Source organism: Syngnathus floridae, chromosome 2 (genome assembly GCF_059516105.1).
Source record: "Syngnathus floridae isolate MCC-2025c chromosome 2, RoL_Sflo_1.0, whole genome shotgun sequence".
NCBI classification, from domain to species: Eukaryota; Metazoa; Chordata; class Actinopteri; order Syngnathiformes; family Syngnathidae; genus Syngnathus; species Syngnathus floridae.
In genome coordinates this window covers 16,894,810-16,910,371 of record NC_142414.1, presented here as the reverse complement: position 1 = coordinate 16,910,371, position 15,562 = coordinate 16,894,810, and the positions used below count along the sequence as shown (strand labels likewise).

Here is a 15,562-nt window from a genome sequence, read left to right as displayed (position 1 = left end):
GCAAATGTACTGCGCTAAAGGTTTCACCAAGTTTTGAAGGTGTAGCATAACCGAACATAAAGCTCAGCAAAAGAGGTCAAACATGACAATTAGCCAAAGAAGTTAATAAACAACTCAAAGAATTCAGACATAGTCCACTCCGTGCTCCTCCAGCTTTATTGATAGTTTAAAATTACATTTCTATTTTCTAGGACTTCAGTTGCACTTTCCTTCCGACTTAAAAACTGAGTACAAGCAAATGGCATTTATACAGTAGTCTAAGTGATATTGTACAAAAATAACATTTTGATTTCTGTGAAAACTTTTCATTCCCAAATAACTCCAAATTCACCTGTTGTGACAACTGGTCACGGTGTTTTAAATTTGTCAAGATAAAAAGAACAAAACAAAAAAGAATTTCAAGGCCATTTTAAAGGAAAACACCTATCCCGGCCTAGCAAGTTTATTTTCTTTAAATTGTAAACAGAGTTCTAGAATAGACGTTCCTCCTGTGATACCTCCAAAATGCTTTGTATCTTTGCAAGAACAAATGTCGGCTCCTGCTTAGCTGCGTGTAGTGCTGAAATGCATCATGATATGAAATGTTTCAATGTCATTCTCCCCTTGGCCAACTCAACCCACTAAAAACAAACCAAAATGACAATACATGGAAGTTTGGTTTTGGTTTTACTCCCTTTCATCTCTTGACAAGATAGTCACTTCCACGAGCTCAGAGGTCCTACAGTTTCCAAAGTTTAGTCCCATTGATTAATCTCTGATCACCAGCGGCTTGGAAAGGGGGGTCCTTTAACAAAGCATTATACAGAACACCGCTACCAAACTAAAACATTTTTGTGTTGAATGCAGAAAGATTTTTTTTCACCCCTTTCGTTACATGTCGAGAGGCTCACTGGCCCGGGACTAGCCTCTATTGGCCAACCTTTGGCCAGTGAAGAGGACTCAGAGAAAAATAATACAACCAACCATCAATCTGAAAAAAAGGAGGGGCAACAGGGGGCACCGATTATGCAGTTTCGTCGCACTCTTTTGCCAGGTGGCCCGCCTTTCCACATTTGTAGCAGTTGGTCTCACTGGATTTAGTGCAGTGCACGGCGACATGACCAAGCTCTCCACACCTACGGGTGACAATAGCTCAGTTAAGCACCTATCTCACTGAGCTGAGAACAATTACCAATGTTTTCAAAGATAGCAAATGTTGCGTTCGTTCAAGGTCGCAGATGTTCACCTGACATGGGGCGGATGCTCGCATACTTTTCTTGTCGCAAAGGAATCTTGTACATGTTCAAAATTTGGCAAACTGTTTGCTACCTTGACAAATTCTGCTGTAAACGCAACATTTGCTGATTTCAAAACTATGGTGGTTTGCTGCTGAATGGGATCAGGGCTTTAGGGCCACACCAAGACAATACCACAAGATAGCCAATACTCACCTGTAACATTTCACCTTGTCACAAAGCTTTTGGATGTGGCCAAAGCCGCCGCAGGAGTAGCACTTCTGCTCATTGGCATCGCAATCACGGGCCATGTGACCGGACTTGCCACAGGTGTAGCAGAGTTGCTCCCTCTCCTTTTTGGGCTCAGTACAGTCACGAGAAATGTGGCCAGTCCTGTGGCAGTTGTAGCACGCTGAGCAGGGGAGGGGATAAAAAAAACAAGGGCGGTCCAAGGTGTCAACAGCTTCCCAACAGATATTAACTGACATGGTGCTTGAATGGCGCAATCAAAACTTCAATGGCCTTCTTGAATAAGTAGATGGCAGTGCTCACCATCCTCTTGGTGGTCACAGTCCCTGGCCAAGTGCCCTGACTCTCCGCACCGATAGCAGTTCAAGTCTGGATTGACATACACCGAGGGTTAAACCATGCAACCTGGAAGGGCTATGAATTATTTACATTACTTTATCATGCTAGGGCCAAATTGCCAAATAAAGTATGCAATGAAAATATGTGATAAAAATCCTTTGAGGGTGTGGCCTAACTAGAATTTCGTACCCTTGCCTCGCCCCCTGCCTCGCCCGCGTCCTCGTGAACCACTTCCGCACACATTTGGGCAATGTTTGATCCAGTGACCTGGACGGCCACATCCGAAGCACTCGCTACTGCAGCTCATCTCCATAACCTGAGTAAACAAACACAGCACATTATAAATACCATTGCATTCACACAGCTTGAAAAAGAATCCAATCCACTGATTGGATTCCAAATTTTGACTTGAAAAACAAGCATTGAATTTAATCTACGCTTATTTGGGATGGACACAGAAGCGGCGCACATCGAGCAGGCTATGACCTGGGCAAGGGTTTTCCTAATCTACAACCAACAAGGGGGTATCTCTAACCTTAAAGGTTTCAGCTTCATCTACAACTATCCAGCTAACTTACAGGATGGAATCATGCCGTGAACACCATTGGCCGAACATCCCATTTGGTGCTGAAGACATCAAGTCGGGAAGACTGAGGGATAATGTGTAATCAATCACCTCATCTGCAGTGCCCAACGGTGGACAGGTGTTAAATTACGCTTTGCAAAGTTTGTTTTCAAAAATCTCATTTGACAGACGGTGAGAAAACTTGTTCCATCAAACCCAACGTGAGCTTGCCCACGAGTTTCGTGTACAAGCTTTGGCATCACTTTCAATCGTCCAATGCAGAGCGCCACATCAAAATGGCCATGACAGCATGTCGTAGTATCATGTGCGTTTAACATTCGCCAAGATTGTAAATATCGCCGTTTTAACTGGACTAAAATAACGTTTGCTTAAGTATTTAACAAAACGATTACCCAAACTTGGAAACTGCGTCGATGACGCCGTGGAAAGCAATTCAATGCTAAAGGTTGAAGCTATGCTAACGCGGGCCTAGTCACGTTGATGTTGCTGCGCAGTCGAGACACAACATTCATGCTAACCCATGCTAGCTCTCCAACGCACCATCACGACTGAAAGGCACGCTTCAGTCGACGATAAAGCTCCCGCCTCCGACACAAAAAGGCTTTCTCCGGCCCAAAAACATTTTCACTGCTTCATCAAACGCTTTGGGTTGAGTTTTTACAAGCAATTTTACGTATTTCCCGCCCAAGAAAAACACGCCAAAGTCGTTGCAGCGGCCTACTGTTAGCAGGCCTGATTGAGGTCCTGACGCTCCGTAAACGAGCTCAAAACGTCCAAGTTGACTAAAAACCGACCAATGGTCCAATTCACCAGGTAGAGTACTTAGTGCTGGTTAAACGTTTGACATCCGTCAGTATTAAATATTTTACGAGCAGTGGACAATTGTGGTTCATTTCTTACCTCGATAGCTATAAAGCTCTGTCAGTGTTTACGCCTCCTTCTTTTGCGCTACATGCGGTGTGAGCGTGAGCAGGAGTTCCTGAATTGTCATTCACGGAAACGAGTAACAACCTATGCAGTGATTGGCCGCGTGCTTTGACAACAACCAATGAAAAGCAAGAAGGTCTGGACACCGCCTCTATGAATGAACCAATCAGCAGGTCAAAACAGCATTCGCTTCCTTAAATTGACTAACCTGGATGACGACTAATAATAATAATAATAATAATAATAATAATAATAATAATAATAATAATAATAATAATAATAATAATAATAATAATAATAATAATAATAATAATAATAATAATAAACATTGTATTATTTTATTTGATTGTTATATAATCCCGCACCAATAACTTTTACATTGCTTTTATAGAAACAGAAACAGAAACATTTAAAAAGCACTAGTCACCAAGGGTTACATAATCAAACACTACCACAGTAACACTACTTTTTCACCGTGTTTGCAAAAACAACAAAAACACTAACATTTCACGGGACTATTCAGCATTTATTTTAACATTAAGACGTGCGGAGGGTTGAAGAGTTAGAAAATGTCTTTAAAATGATCTTTCCAAATACAAGAGAACAGTGACAGAACAATCATATTTAGTGGAATGAATGACTGCCTCGAAGGATCCCAACAAACAAACAAAGTCCAAGTCTCAGTTCTGGCCTTCACGATTAAGTTTGATTGATTGTCGCCCAATGATTACATGTGTGGCCTACCATTTAAATCAAATGTGTCTACTTTATATTTTCTGCAAAATGGATTTGCTATTTTCATTTTGGTACATTTGCCTGACTTCGATGCAGGCAATGTGGGCTTTTTTTTTTTTTTTACTCTGCTGCCTGCTGCCAGATAGGTAATGTAAATGAGAATCAGTTTTAATTGCTTTACCTGAATAAATTAATGGTAAATAAATAATTAGTCCACCTTTTTCCAGATTTCAGTCGTTTTCTATGACTTCTGATTTCAATGTATGTTTTGCTAAATTTAAAATGCAGGGCAATGCACAGGCGCATGCAATGATATGATAAAAAATATCTACTGTAAAAAAAAATAAAAAAAAAAAAAAAAGGGGGGGGGGCGGCAACGGCTGAGTTTACAAATTCAAGGCCAGGATCTCCATTGAATTACTCTGAGCGCTAAATGAAAATCCCGTTGCATTGCCCTGAAATGTCCAGATGATGGCGCACTTACTTGAGTTTATATTGCAAAGTATTTTCTGAAGCCCCGTAGCCTGGGTCGATCCTCGTTGATTTTTTTTTTTTTTTTTTTTAAGTACACCATACAGTACTTATTATTAGCTGGATTATTAATAAATGCAATCTACAACGTTGTGAAAATACACGATGACCTCCCTGGCCTGACACGCAATTCAATATAAGCTTTTGTTCTCTGATTTCGCGGTGTGTTTCTCTCGTGTTAGGGGGCAAAACATCATGGTTGGCGTGGGAGGGCTTTAGAGCAGTGGGATTGATGCTAGTCTCTCGTTTTGATTGCGAGCTCTTGTGTTAATCGCAGTCGTCACTCGTCAGACGGACGCAGGCCACCGCGAGTTAAACCTTTTTTACCCTCCATTGTAACTATTATTGGACGAAAGGAGTCGAGAACGGGCAGGAATTAAAACAGCTTCGCTCAACCTAACACAACAATGAATGCACTCGTCGTGTCACTTTTTAAGGGACCGATCAACTTCGCCTTCAAAACTGCACTTTGGGGAAGATCAAACTTATCTTAGGTTTTGAGACGACCGGCCCGCGACCTTCACGCCGCTCACTATCGCGACGTTTTACGGGATACGCGTTTTTTTTTTTTTTTTGGAGTGCCAAAGTCACTTGGCCTTTTCTTTGAATGCGTTGCAAATATGATGATGTCACCGACGCCACTTTTTCCTTAAGTTATGGCGGAGCACAACTTTCCCAACTTCTCTTGGTAAGCAGACGCACTCAATCACAATTTGCTGGATATAGCGCGGTTACTCTCGTAGCTACATGGAAAAGCTAACTACAACTGTTTATAGCGAGTCTGAATAAAACTAATTGTTGTAAAGCGTGTGAGCGAACAGTGTAGCGTTCGTTTCTGGGGGCCTACATCGGCTACCACTGTAGTAGCGACAGCAGTGTTACGAATTATTTAACTTTATTACGTTCCTCCTTTGTTGCTATTTAATGCAACGTTACTCGACGTAAGACAATGGGCACGAATGTCATTGATTTCACCATTTATGACTTGGCAGAAGCCGATTGTCTGCGTTATGTGGTTTGACCTGCTGGGTGCATGACATTAGATAGAAAAGGACATAATTTCGCGCTACATAGCGATCATACTGGATAAAAATCATTTTTGCTTTTACATTCCTGTAGAAATCTCGTTAGAAAAGATCAGAAAGTGAGATTTGCCACCCGATCTTATTTTTGTGCAGAATGATACAGAAAATGCACTGTAATAGTAAAATAACCCCCCTCCCTTTACACGTATGAAAAAATAAACCAAGTTGAATTGGAGGCACACCCCTTGCTTCCCCTTCTGTTTTCAGTGATGTGAAGCAGACCTTTTAGTGAGCACACTCACTGCAAAGCACTGCACGTTAGCAAGATATCTGGTTTCTTTCAGACAGGTCACGTTACATGGTAGATGCAAACGCAGCACTTTTCACTACAGCACAACCGAAATACCCCATTGAAGAACAATACGCCTAAAATATTGTACTTATTGTGGTGTTCTTTTTTTTTCCCTCCAAACCATGCATTCATGTTTTTATTTTTGGTCATGTAACTGAATCGCTTTTAAAATATGACATATAGTTTGCTGTTATGCTTCACCATTTGTGCCAGTACTATATTGTCATCTTTGTGCAGTTTTGACCTTTAAAGATCCTTTGCATTTCATTGAGGTTTGCTCACATACTTGTGGGTCGTCTTTGTTGCCACATTGATGTAACTTTGAGGGTTTATGGCAACACGATGCTTTAACCAAAGTGTGTTTTTATACCCGTCCTCAGCCCCGAGGCATCCACGTTAATAACGTTGAGTCAGCATTGGTTATGTTTGCTATTATTGAATTATAGTTATCTGATGAGAAAAGCTGTGACAGATTATGAATGATCAGAATTAACTACAAAATCTCGCTGAAAAGATCTGGTGAAGTTCATATTATCACCAGGATGGAAAGTATTGGATGGGAGATTTTTTTTTTTTCTCTCTCTAAGCATTTTGGGAATTGTGTTATCTGGGTGACTTGTTTGTTTACAGTAGAGTCTAACGGCCTCGAGTCCTCACAACACAGTGAACCTTGAAGTGCCGTGTTTATGGCAGAAGACCACAGAAATAAAAACATGGTGTCGTATGTTTGGGTCACTGGTATGTGTCCAAATGGCACCAAAGCAGAATCCACCATGACCCGTCTGTCAATATGTCAGGTTATTTTGTGGTGTTTTGGGTTTAGTAGCAAGCGAGTACCACTTAACAACCAAACCAGATTTTCCTTATGTATTTTTGATTGCTAATTTCTCATCAGCCAACGAGCCATTTTATAGCTTAAGATGATATCAACTTGCTCTTTAGGATTCTAATATGTTGTGATTACATCACCAGCACCACTGCTGGTTTAAACCAAACCATGTCACCTCCACCCTGCTCACAACACCTACAAGGTGATTTATATTTAGTGCTTTTTACCTGGCAATTGCTTTGGTATGGTGTCCTTGTCATTTTGGCTCAGCAGCAGTCTTGGTCAGAATTCACTCACTACTTCTGAGAAGATTGCAGTCATCACTTGACATTTACTACATAAATCCACCTGAGATGAATTTGATTTTGAATCAACACATTTCTTACCATGAAGAATTATGGCATCTCATGCAAGATATTTTGTAACGCTCAAAGCTCTATAAAATTGACAGGGCAATATACTTAACAGAAATGTCTACCTCTTATTCGTTGCTGTGGGTTAGTTTCACACACTTTGACACGGAGTCTCCTCACTGCATCACTCTCGTTTCGAAAACGGACTAATGCAGTATTGATTATGTCAGCTGATGATGTGAGCTTTTAAAGCATTCAAAAATTTTTTTTCCAGACCGTTGAAAGCACTAGGCTTTACTGATGGAGCACCTCCATGGAGCATGGAAGACCCTGAGCAATGGCTTTGGAATGAAGGACTCTGCCTTCGAGGGCCCGTGCCTTTCGCCGACTAGGGTCGAGGGATTTCCCTGCCAGCGTCGCTCCTCGGATGACAGCAAGTTACCCGACTCGAAAACGAGCAGCACCATCCGTGTCTACCTCCCAAACCAGCAGCGCACTGTGGTGAGCTAATTAAAAATAATAATAATTATACATATATATACACACAGACACAGACACAGACATAGACACACACGCACGTTTAGAAAATGGCCCACTGGTACTGCAGGAGTTGCTTGTTGAGGAAATTCTGCTGGCGAAACCGCTTGAAGGCACACAAAGTTATGCTCAAAGGCTCAGATTTTCATTGTCTCCTCTAGGTAAACGTACGGCCGGGTATGACTTTGCAGAGCTGCCTGATTAAAGCCTTAAAGGTGCGAGGTCTGCAGCCTCAGTGTTGTGCTGTTTTCAGATTACACCCTGGGCAGAGGAGGTAAGCTTCAAAATGGATGGATGGATGGTGTTATAGCTGTTTTTTTTTTCTTCATTTAAATATTTTGCTATTATTTGCGGGACAGTAAAAAACTACGAATGGACTGGAATACAGACTCAACCTCCCTGATTGGCGAAGAGTTGTTGGTGGAAGTTTTGGATCATGTTCCTCTGACCACACATAATTTTGTGAGTATTTGAAGCATTTGTTGACATTTCCCAAATTATTGTCTCTTCCAAAAAATAAAACAATGTACAAATCTTGTACATGTTGCAGGTCCGGAAAACCTATCTGAAGTTAGCATACTGTGACATTTGCCAGAAGTTTCTTTTGAATGCTTTCCGTTGCCAAACGTGTGGCTACAAGTTCCACGAGCACTGCAGCACCAAAGTACCCACAATGTGTGTGGACTGGAGCAATATCCGACAACTCCTGTAAGTGTCCCAGTTTGATAAGTGGTTTTCACTCTATAGCGATAATTTCAGGTTTAGTCACCCCATGTCTCTCTCTTCAGTTTGTGCCCAACACCCGGTGAGAGTGGTGCCCCTTCACTTCCTTCGTTGACATCTCGGCGAATGAGAGAATCATTAACTCGCTTTCCAAGGTGTCTCTTGATATAGTTAGCACACAGATTCACACTCGTTACAACATCACATGTATTTTTCTCTAGCATTTTCCTTTTGTGCATCTGACATTATGCTGGAAGCAGGCAAATTAGGTTAACCATTAATCCATTGGTATCGTATAAACTGGACAGCAAGTTGGGGCGAAGAAAAACCCAAAAGTTGGCTTTGATGGCTATTGTGTCACTAGGTCTGATTTTAGATGAAAGTATCGAGCTTATTCCGGTTGACCGATATTCATTAAGACTAAGGTGTTTAACATACTGTTTCTCAAAAACATTTTTTTGCTTTGCATTTTTTTGTTTTGTTTGATGATGTCATTTGGCATGCATGTTTTTGCTTGCTACACAGTTCAGGTTGTGTTCTAATTTACAAAGAGCCTTAATAGGAATTGGATAAAATCCCGTGTCTAATGACGTTTTCAGCTTTACAGGGGGCTTAGCAGTCCAAGGGCTAATATAAAAGGAGATGTGAAAAGAGCCTGTTGTTTCAGTCGCACTTCAAACCATTAAAAACACCATGAGCTGCCAAATTAGCACACTCGCCGTGCAAGGTGTTCTACAAACAGCAATCTCGGGAACTGTTTTGAAACTTGATTTTCTGGTAGTGAGCTCCATGTAGTACACTCCAGTAATAGTGCAGTATCATACTGGAGGTATATATCAACACGTGACAACACAGACAGCTGTAGGCTTTTGCCATCATATGAATGTGTGAATGCTGTCTGTGTATGTATATAGGATGTATTAAGTCTCATATTCACTTACCAGTATCTGAAAACGTGTCTACACCGATACGCGGCCATGTCGATCTACGGAAAGGTTTTCCTTTTTAGCTTTGCTGTACCTTGGCAAAACAACCAAGTGTTTATTTTATTTTTATTTTTGCTCCAGTTTTAAAATTATCTGCATTCATAAGCAAGTGCTAAGCGAACCTGAGGGAGGTCATGTCTTCGGTCCGGTGTCCGAGTTTGCAAACTGCTTTTTTTATGCCAGGATAGTGTGAGAGGCCAACAGCGAAAGGCACAATATGATATGGTTTGTTCTCCCTCAAATCTAAAAATTCAAATAGTGCATTTGTTTTTAATGGCCAATTCAGTTCTCAGTCTTAGTCACCACCATATTTGTATTTGTATACATATTTTTCGAGTTAAGAACTGTTTTTTGTGGTTGTTATGTTGTATAGTCGTCCAAAATTTGAAATACGAGTAATCTTTTGATTCGTGGTTGCTTGAGTTAAGAGGGGGGGGGGGGGGGGGGGTGAGCAATTAGGCTACTGTAAGGTCCGTTCAGCCATTTAGGACAACCAGTCAAGCACACAACTCGCGTCTGTAATTACAGGGGTCAGCACATTAAATTGAGATGAACCCAATCTTTCCTGTTTTTCCCCCTTCACCAGAAAGTGTATACATAGCGCATACTATAGTGGCATCAATTACTAAGCATTTGAAAACGAACACAGATTTTTTCGCTATACATAAGCCTCTCACGACAAGCCTAACCATCAATCACAAACCTGGAAGTGGATAGTCCAGTTGTACACAAAACACTGCAATGACAATCAAACTTGGCTAGTTGTCAATAGCAGCAACGCAGTGTTGCGTTTGCTGTGAAAAGATCAGATGTCAGATAAGATTCAGAGGCTACCGTTCATACGATTGCATTCTGTCGCCCTCACAGCTCTGCCCACCGATATTCAACGCCACATGCCTTCAACTATGCCACACCCTACCCGCCCACAGGCGGCGGCCTTTCCCAGAGGCAGCGCTCCACTTCAACGCCAAATGTCAACTTAGTTAGCACAACCCTGCCTATAGACGGCAGTACGATTGAGGTAACTACAAGCAACACAGGCCTCTCGGTGCACCTCTAGGTGCAGACCCCCGTTCCCTAAAGATTTCTGGCTCTTTCTCGTGCATTCCAACAATCTTTCTGCATCTGATTGGTTATAAATATGTGTTTCTGTAATAAGTAACCTGGGCAAGGCTAATTCCAAACTCCTCCCTTACTCAAGTTGACTCTTACACCACCAGCAGTTCCTGCAGATTTTTTATTATTCTCTTCAGTTATGCTTACTTAATATTAAGCTTTTCATTCCTGTTATCTATTCCTCATTTTCCTTCCCTGTGTTCCTTTTCATTTTCTCTGCTGCCCTCACTGTTGTTGTCATCCCCTGTTGGGGAGTAGCTAGACTGCCTGAATACCTTCCCTACCTCCTGGTGCCATAGATTCTGGCTGAAGAGGAAAGTAGGTATTGTCCACTTCGCCCAGTCTTTTGTTGAGACCTCATCTGAGAGTCCAGAAAAGGTTAGAAAGCGGAGTATGATTTTGTACTGCTCTGTCGAGTCTGCCCTCCTTACATGCTACCTGCTTTTACATTGGGTTATTGAAGGTCGACCTTATGTGATGGGATCTGTTTTTTTTTGTTGTCTTTCTAGGATGCAATGCGAAATCACGACTCGGGTAAGTTTTTGTTGTTGTTGCTGCGTCGCCATAAAATGTTTCCCTCCTTTCGTTGTATCTGTGTTTGTCACCAACGTGATCCGTCTGAAACCATTCAAAGGCCTAATTCCCTTTTATACTTTCTACAGCTGGGAGTTCCCCCGCCCAGAGTCCTACTGGCTGGTCCCAGTCCCAAGCCAAAAGCCCTGCCCCGGCCCAGCGAGAGCGGGCCACTTCCTTCAACACTCAGGAGAAGATTAAAATTGTAATTTCTTCGATCAGATACCTTATTAATGTTGTCCAAGTGGTTTCTTTTGTGTTTAGTCAATGGTGTTTAATACAATATGAACCTTTTTGATTTTGTAAACATCCAGAGGCCTCGGGAGAAGCGCGATTCCAGTTACTACTGGGAGATTGAAGCCAGTGAGGTGTATCTTCAGTCCCGCATTGGTTCAGGCTCCTTTGGAACTGTATACAAAGGGAAATGGCATGGTAGGAATGATGGGGGCAGAAGGGTCAAGGCCCGTTTGAGTGCAGTCACGAACGCTCATGATTTTTTTCCCCATGTCGCTATGCACGTTGCATCACAGCAAATGCAAGTATTTTATTTTTTTTATTTTTTATTTAATAGGTGATGTAGCAGTGAAGATTTTAAAGGTGACCAACCCTACTCCGGAGCAGTTGCAGGCATTTAAAAATGAAGTAGCTGTCCTAAGGTAAGAAATGCAGGAGATTAGCTTTCGCCTCTTCAAAATGCTCATTTGGCAATTCGTCTCTTGCAGTCTTTGATCTTATTGTGTTTCGTCAATTCCCGTCTTTGCTCCCAGAAAAACCAGACATGTCAACATCCTGTTGTTTATGGGCTACATGACAAAGGACAACCTGGCCATTGTGGCCCAGTGGTGCGAGGGCAGCAGCCTCTACAAACACATTCATGTCCTGGAGACCAACTTCAAGATGATCCAGCTTATAGACATCTCCAGGCAGACAGCTCAGGGCATGGAGTAAGTCACAAAGAAATTGTCTGATTGAAATGCAAAATGACCGATTTTCATTGGATGCATTCCTTTTCAGCTATCTACATGCAAAGAACATCATTCATCGTGACATGAAGTCCAACAGTATCCTTCTCACCTGCTGTTCCTGTATCTCCAATGATGTGCATTGTCTCAGCGTTTAAGCTATGAACCCTTGACAGCACGGAAGACATCTTTTTGCATGAAGGGCTGACTGTAAAAATTGGCGACTTCGGTCTTGCAACGGTAAAGGCCAGGTGGAGTGGCTCGCATCAGGTGGAGCAACCTTCCGGGTCGATTCTCTGGATGGTTTGTAAACAAGCTTTCTTATTTGTACTGTCATAAGATGTTTGAAAAATACACTCGTGACAAGAAATATGTTGTCTCTTCAAAGGCTCCCGAAGTCATACGAATGCAGGATAACAATCCATACAGCTTCCAATCAGATGTCTATTCCTATGGAATTGTTCTTTTCGAGCTTATGACAGGAGAGCTCCCATATGCCCAGACAGCAAACAGAGATCAGGTATAATAAACTCCAGAAATGCATGATTTATGTCAATGGATGCATTTTATTCTCAACTTTCCGAATACTGTTTCTTCATAGGGGTTACTCAACTTTCAGTTCCTCTACAATATTTGCTTTTGGCTAGCAACATATTAGCTTAAGCCAAAATAGTGAGCTGCTGCTCTATTATTGCGCATTTCCCAAACTTGTTTTTGCCGTGGCTGGCGACCGACGCTCAACTCCGACGCACACTATTAATTTGGGGACTGATTCAACAAAAGTAAATCAGTAGACGATAGAAATATTCTCATTATATTGTGTTACAGCTATTGTGTTTGATGTGGGGCTATATGAATAGTTTAAGTAGTGTCTAAAAATCTGGTCCTGCTCTGACTGGGTCCAGGTGTGATGGGGAGAAAAGCTAGTGGAAAAACTCCAGCATGCTGTCTGAAGGGGGTTGTGGTTGTGGTTTTGCGCTGTGTAGCCATTGACCTAACTTTAGAATCAGTAACACAACTCGAGATGTGTGTGGTTTTATGTCCCTTCTCAGGTCACATAGTCTGACCTGGATCATGTATGGCTCATTTTCATACTCAGATGACTTGGGGAGCATGTTTGGGGTTTCATTATATGACAGATTCCGTGCCCACGGCAGGGTTCTTACCTGCCGTACATCTCGCAGTGCAGCCGTCTCCGCATCATTTTTACTTCTAATGCCGTCGTAAAGCCAGCGTAATAAAATGCACAGTTTTACAATCTACTGCCAGCCTGCTTCAGGGTCGTACTGTTTACTGGGTGCGCTTTTCATGTTTCACTGACTTGGTCATCATATCATGTTTGGGTTCATGATGTGGATCAAATGGAATATATTGCATGGTCAATATTAATCTTGCCATGTGACATTTTTGTATCATGTAAGTTATACTGGTACTGTACGATAAGCCTCAAACCTGTGGTCTTAGTATTGCTTCTGTGGTGAGTTAGCAAAAAAGAAATCTTTTTCCCTTTCAGATTATCTTCATGGTGGGACGGGGCTATCTGTCACCTGACCTTAGTAAACTCTACAAGAACTGTCCCAAAGCAATGAAAAGGTTGGTCGCTGACTGCATCAAGAAGTCCAAAGATGAGAGGCCGCTCTTCCCACAGGTGATTTGCTGCTTTTGCTCTCTCCATCTCACTTATTGCACGTTTCAAACTCAAGCTGGATTTAATTCTTTTCAAATTTTTTTTTTATATACAAGATCCTGTCCTCTATCGAGCTTCTTCAGCACGCCTTGCCTAAGATAAACCACAGTGCCTCAGAACCGTCCCTGCACAGAGCCACCCACACCGAGGATATCAATGCTTGTACTCTGACCTCCACCAGACTGCCTGTTTTTTAGAGCAATAGACAGTTCTGCCCCCATCCACCGTCCCAACAATGTCCATAGTTGTCGAATCCGGCAGTACAATCCTCACTACACCCTAACGCGCAGCATATACTTTAAAACCATTAATCAGTATAAGGAAAGACAAGCAGAGGGAGCGAACAGCAATAGCGGCACAGTAGGATTTACAAATGAAAAGGGTGAAGACAGAGTCTACCCTTTTGCTGCACATTACAAATATGCAGGTGCCTTTTTGTATATACATGCACGAACATCATGCATGGACATTGAAGGAAACACAAGAGCATTGCACCGTCTTAGCTTGGATGTAAAGCAACTGTTTTGTCGCCTGATTTTTTTCTTTTCTTTTTTTTTCTAAGAGGACCTTTAAAAAACTCAGCTGCTTAAGGAGGAAACCCACAAATATATATTTTTGCATTGTCTTAAAAGACAATGGATTGGATATGGTAAATGTTTTCTTTTTTTTTTTTTGTCTTTTACATCAGTACATTTTTGTGTCAACTGAAGCCTGTCGAACGATGAGCAAGGGTAACCGTGGAAGATGATGACTTTGCACATTTTGGCAAAAGCAGTAGTTTACTTTGTCATTCTCCACAACAGTATCTGAGATGTCCAAAAGTTTTTAGCACTCGCTGTAACGAGCTGGACGATTTAGGTCGTTGTTTAGAATATTAAGTGATTTGGAATAATTGTCATGTCTCATTCAGCAGGTCAAATGTTTTAATGTCAGCTCGGTGAGAAAGTTGTCTTCACTATTTTAATAAACTTAAGTTAAATTCTATGCCAAATGCTCAGGGATTTATTTTTCAGTAGACATTTGGGATTTTAAGAGGTGAAGAATGAATTGTGCAGTTGTCTTTTTTTCCATAGATGTCAAAATCTCACACATCGGTGTAGGTCTTGGCGGTGTGATGTGATGTTTACTGTAGCATTGGCAAAGTGGTGTAACCTCTCAGGGGAATCCAGTCCAAACACGCCACAGGAGTATTCCACTTGGTGGAAAAACAATTAAACCACCGGGGGAGGCTTGTTGTGGATTTTGAGCAAGTTTGTTTTAGTGTAAATAAGCAATGAGTAGAAACCCCATTGAGTGCAAGTGCAAATTTAATGTGAACATAGACGTATTTGCTTGGCTCTTTCCTCAACATATTAGATTTGGTTTAGTTTAATAGACATCAGCTTCTGTTATTTTATTTTTAGCCCCTAATGTTGCTGATTCACGATGGTGATGGAACTGCATCTACTAAAAGGCATCACTTGATGTCCTCTAAATGGAGTATGATCTCCTAACTGGCAAAGTGCCACATATTCTGCTATATTGCTTTTTCTATTTCTAGTGGGTGTTGCTCTTTCCTAAAGTGACTTTGGTAGCCACACAGTCTCTCTCAAGACATCAATTTGTTTTTGTGGACAGATTTTCCACCCAACAAGAAGAGCTCGGGGTGTTTTATCCTAATGGTCACTGAGGACCAGTCAGACTGGGCGGGCTGGATGTGGCCCCCGAGCTGTACTTTGCTCAGGTCTGGTTTAGGTCACTTGAAGTGACGCTTAATGTTTGCTTTTCTTTCACCTTTTGACCTCTGGAAGGCTCTACTGAACGATCGGGGGCCAGGACAAAGTGAGTTTTAAAAATGC

General features: G+C 41.8%; 2 protein-coding genes across 4 annotated transcripts; one reads left to right on the top strand and one right to left on the bottom strand.

Moving 5' to 3' along the window:
- Nucleotides 1–138: 138 nt before the first annotated feature.
- On the bottom strand, nt 139–4,690 carry cnbpa (CCHC-type zinc finger, nucleic acid binding protein a). Of its 2 annotated transcripts, none has more exons than XM_088398822.1 (5): nt 4,535–4,690; nt 1,992–2,118; nt 1,767–1,832; nt 1,431–1,626; nt 139–1,115 (listed from the first exon to the last, which is right to left on the bottom strand). In XM_088398822.1, the coding sequence occupies exons 2-5, from the start codon at nt 2,113–2,115 to the stop codon at nt 1,004–1,006; spliced, it is 498 nt and encodes a 165-aa protein (XP_088254948.1). In that variant the 5' UTR covers nt 2,116–2,118; nt 4,535–4,690; the 3' UTR covers nt 139–1,003. The 2 variants fall into 2 exon arrangements, with proteins under 2 accessions (XP_088254948.1, XP_088254940.1); XM_088398814.1 differs by lacking the exon at nt 4,535–4,690 and adding an exon at nt 3,289–3,430.
- Nucleotides 4,691–4,786: 96 nt separating this feature from the next.
- On the top strand, nt 4,787–14,708 carry raf1a (Raf-1 proto-oncogene, serine/threonine kinase a). Of its 2 annotated transcripts, XM_088398685.1 has the most exons (18): nt 4,787–5,269; nt 7,415–7,641; nt 7,839–7,951; nt 8,037–8,139; nt 8,228–8,385; nt 8,466–8,555; nt 10,254–10,407; nt 10,761–10,880; nt 11,012–11,036; nt 11,165–11,280; nt 11,390–11,507; nt 11,647–11,731; nt 11,843–12,019; nt 12,090–12,136; nt 12,222–12,340; nt 12,426–12,557; nt 13,551–13,685; nt 13,781–14,708. In XM_088398685.1, exons 2-18 carry the CDS (start codon nt 7,441–7,443, stop codon nt 13,919–13,921), a joined length of 2,034 nt encoding a protein of 677 aa, XP_088254811.1. In that variant the 5' UTR covers nt 4,787–5,269; nt 7,415–7,440; the 3' UTR covers nt 13,922–14,708. The 2 variants fall into 2 exon arrangements, with proteins under 2 accessions (XP_088254811.1, XP_088254816.1); XM_088398690.1 differs by lacking the exon at nt 10,761–10,880 and having other exon boundaries at nt 4,790–5,269.
- The last annotated feature ends 854 nt before the right edge of the window (nt 14,709–15,562 follow it).

Excerpts from the sequence above, each read along its gene's own strand:
- cnbpa (XM_088398822.1), bottom strand. The coding sequence starts at position 2,115 with ATGGAGATGAGCTGCAGTAGCGAGTGCTTCGGATGTGGCCGTCCAGGT. Across the intron at positions 1,833-1,991 it reads AGGCAGGGGGCGAGGCAAGG|ACTTGAACTGCTATCGGTGC; the intron begins GTACGAAATTCT and ends ATGTCAATCCAG. Across the intron at positions 1,627-1,766 it reads CTGTGACCACCAAGAGGATG|CGTGCTACAACTGCCACAGG; the intron begins GTGAGCACTGCC and ends TCCCCTGCTCAG.
- raf1a (XM_088398685.1), top strand. The coding sequence starts at position 7,441 with ATGGAGCACCTCCATGGAGCATGGAAGACCCTGAGCAATGGCTTTGGA. Across the intron at positions 8,140-8,227 it reads CTCTGACCACACATAATTTT|GTCCGGAAAACCTATCTGAA; the intron begins GTGAGTATTTGA and ends TACATGTTGCAG. Across the intron at positions 11,732-11,842 it reads AATGAAGTAGCTGTCCTAAG|AAAAACCAGACATGTCAACA; the intron begins GTAAGAAATGCA and ends CTTTGCTCCCAG.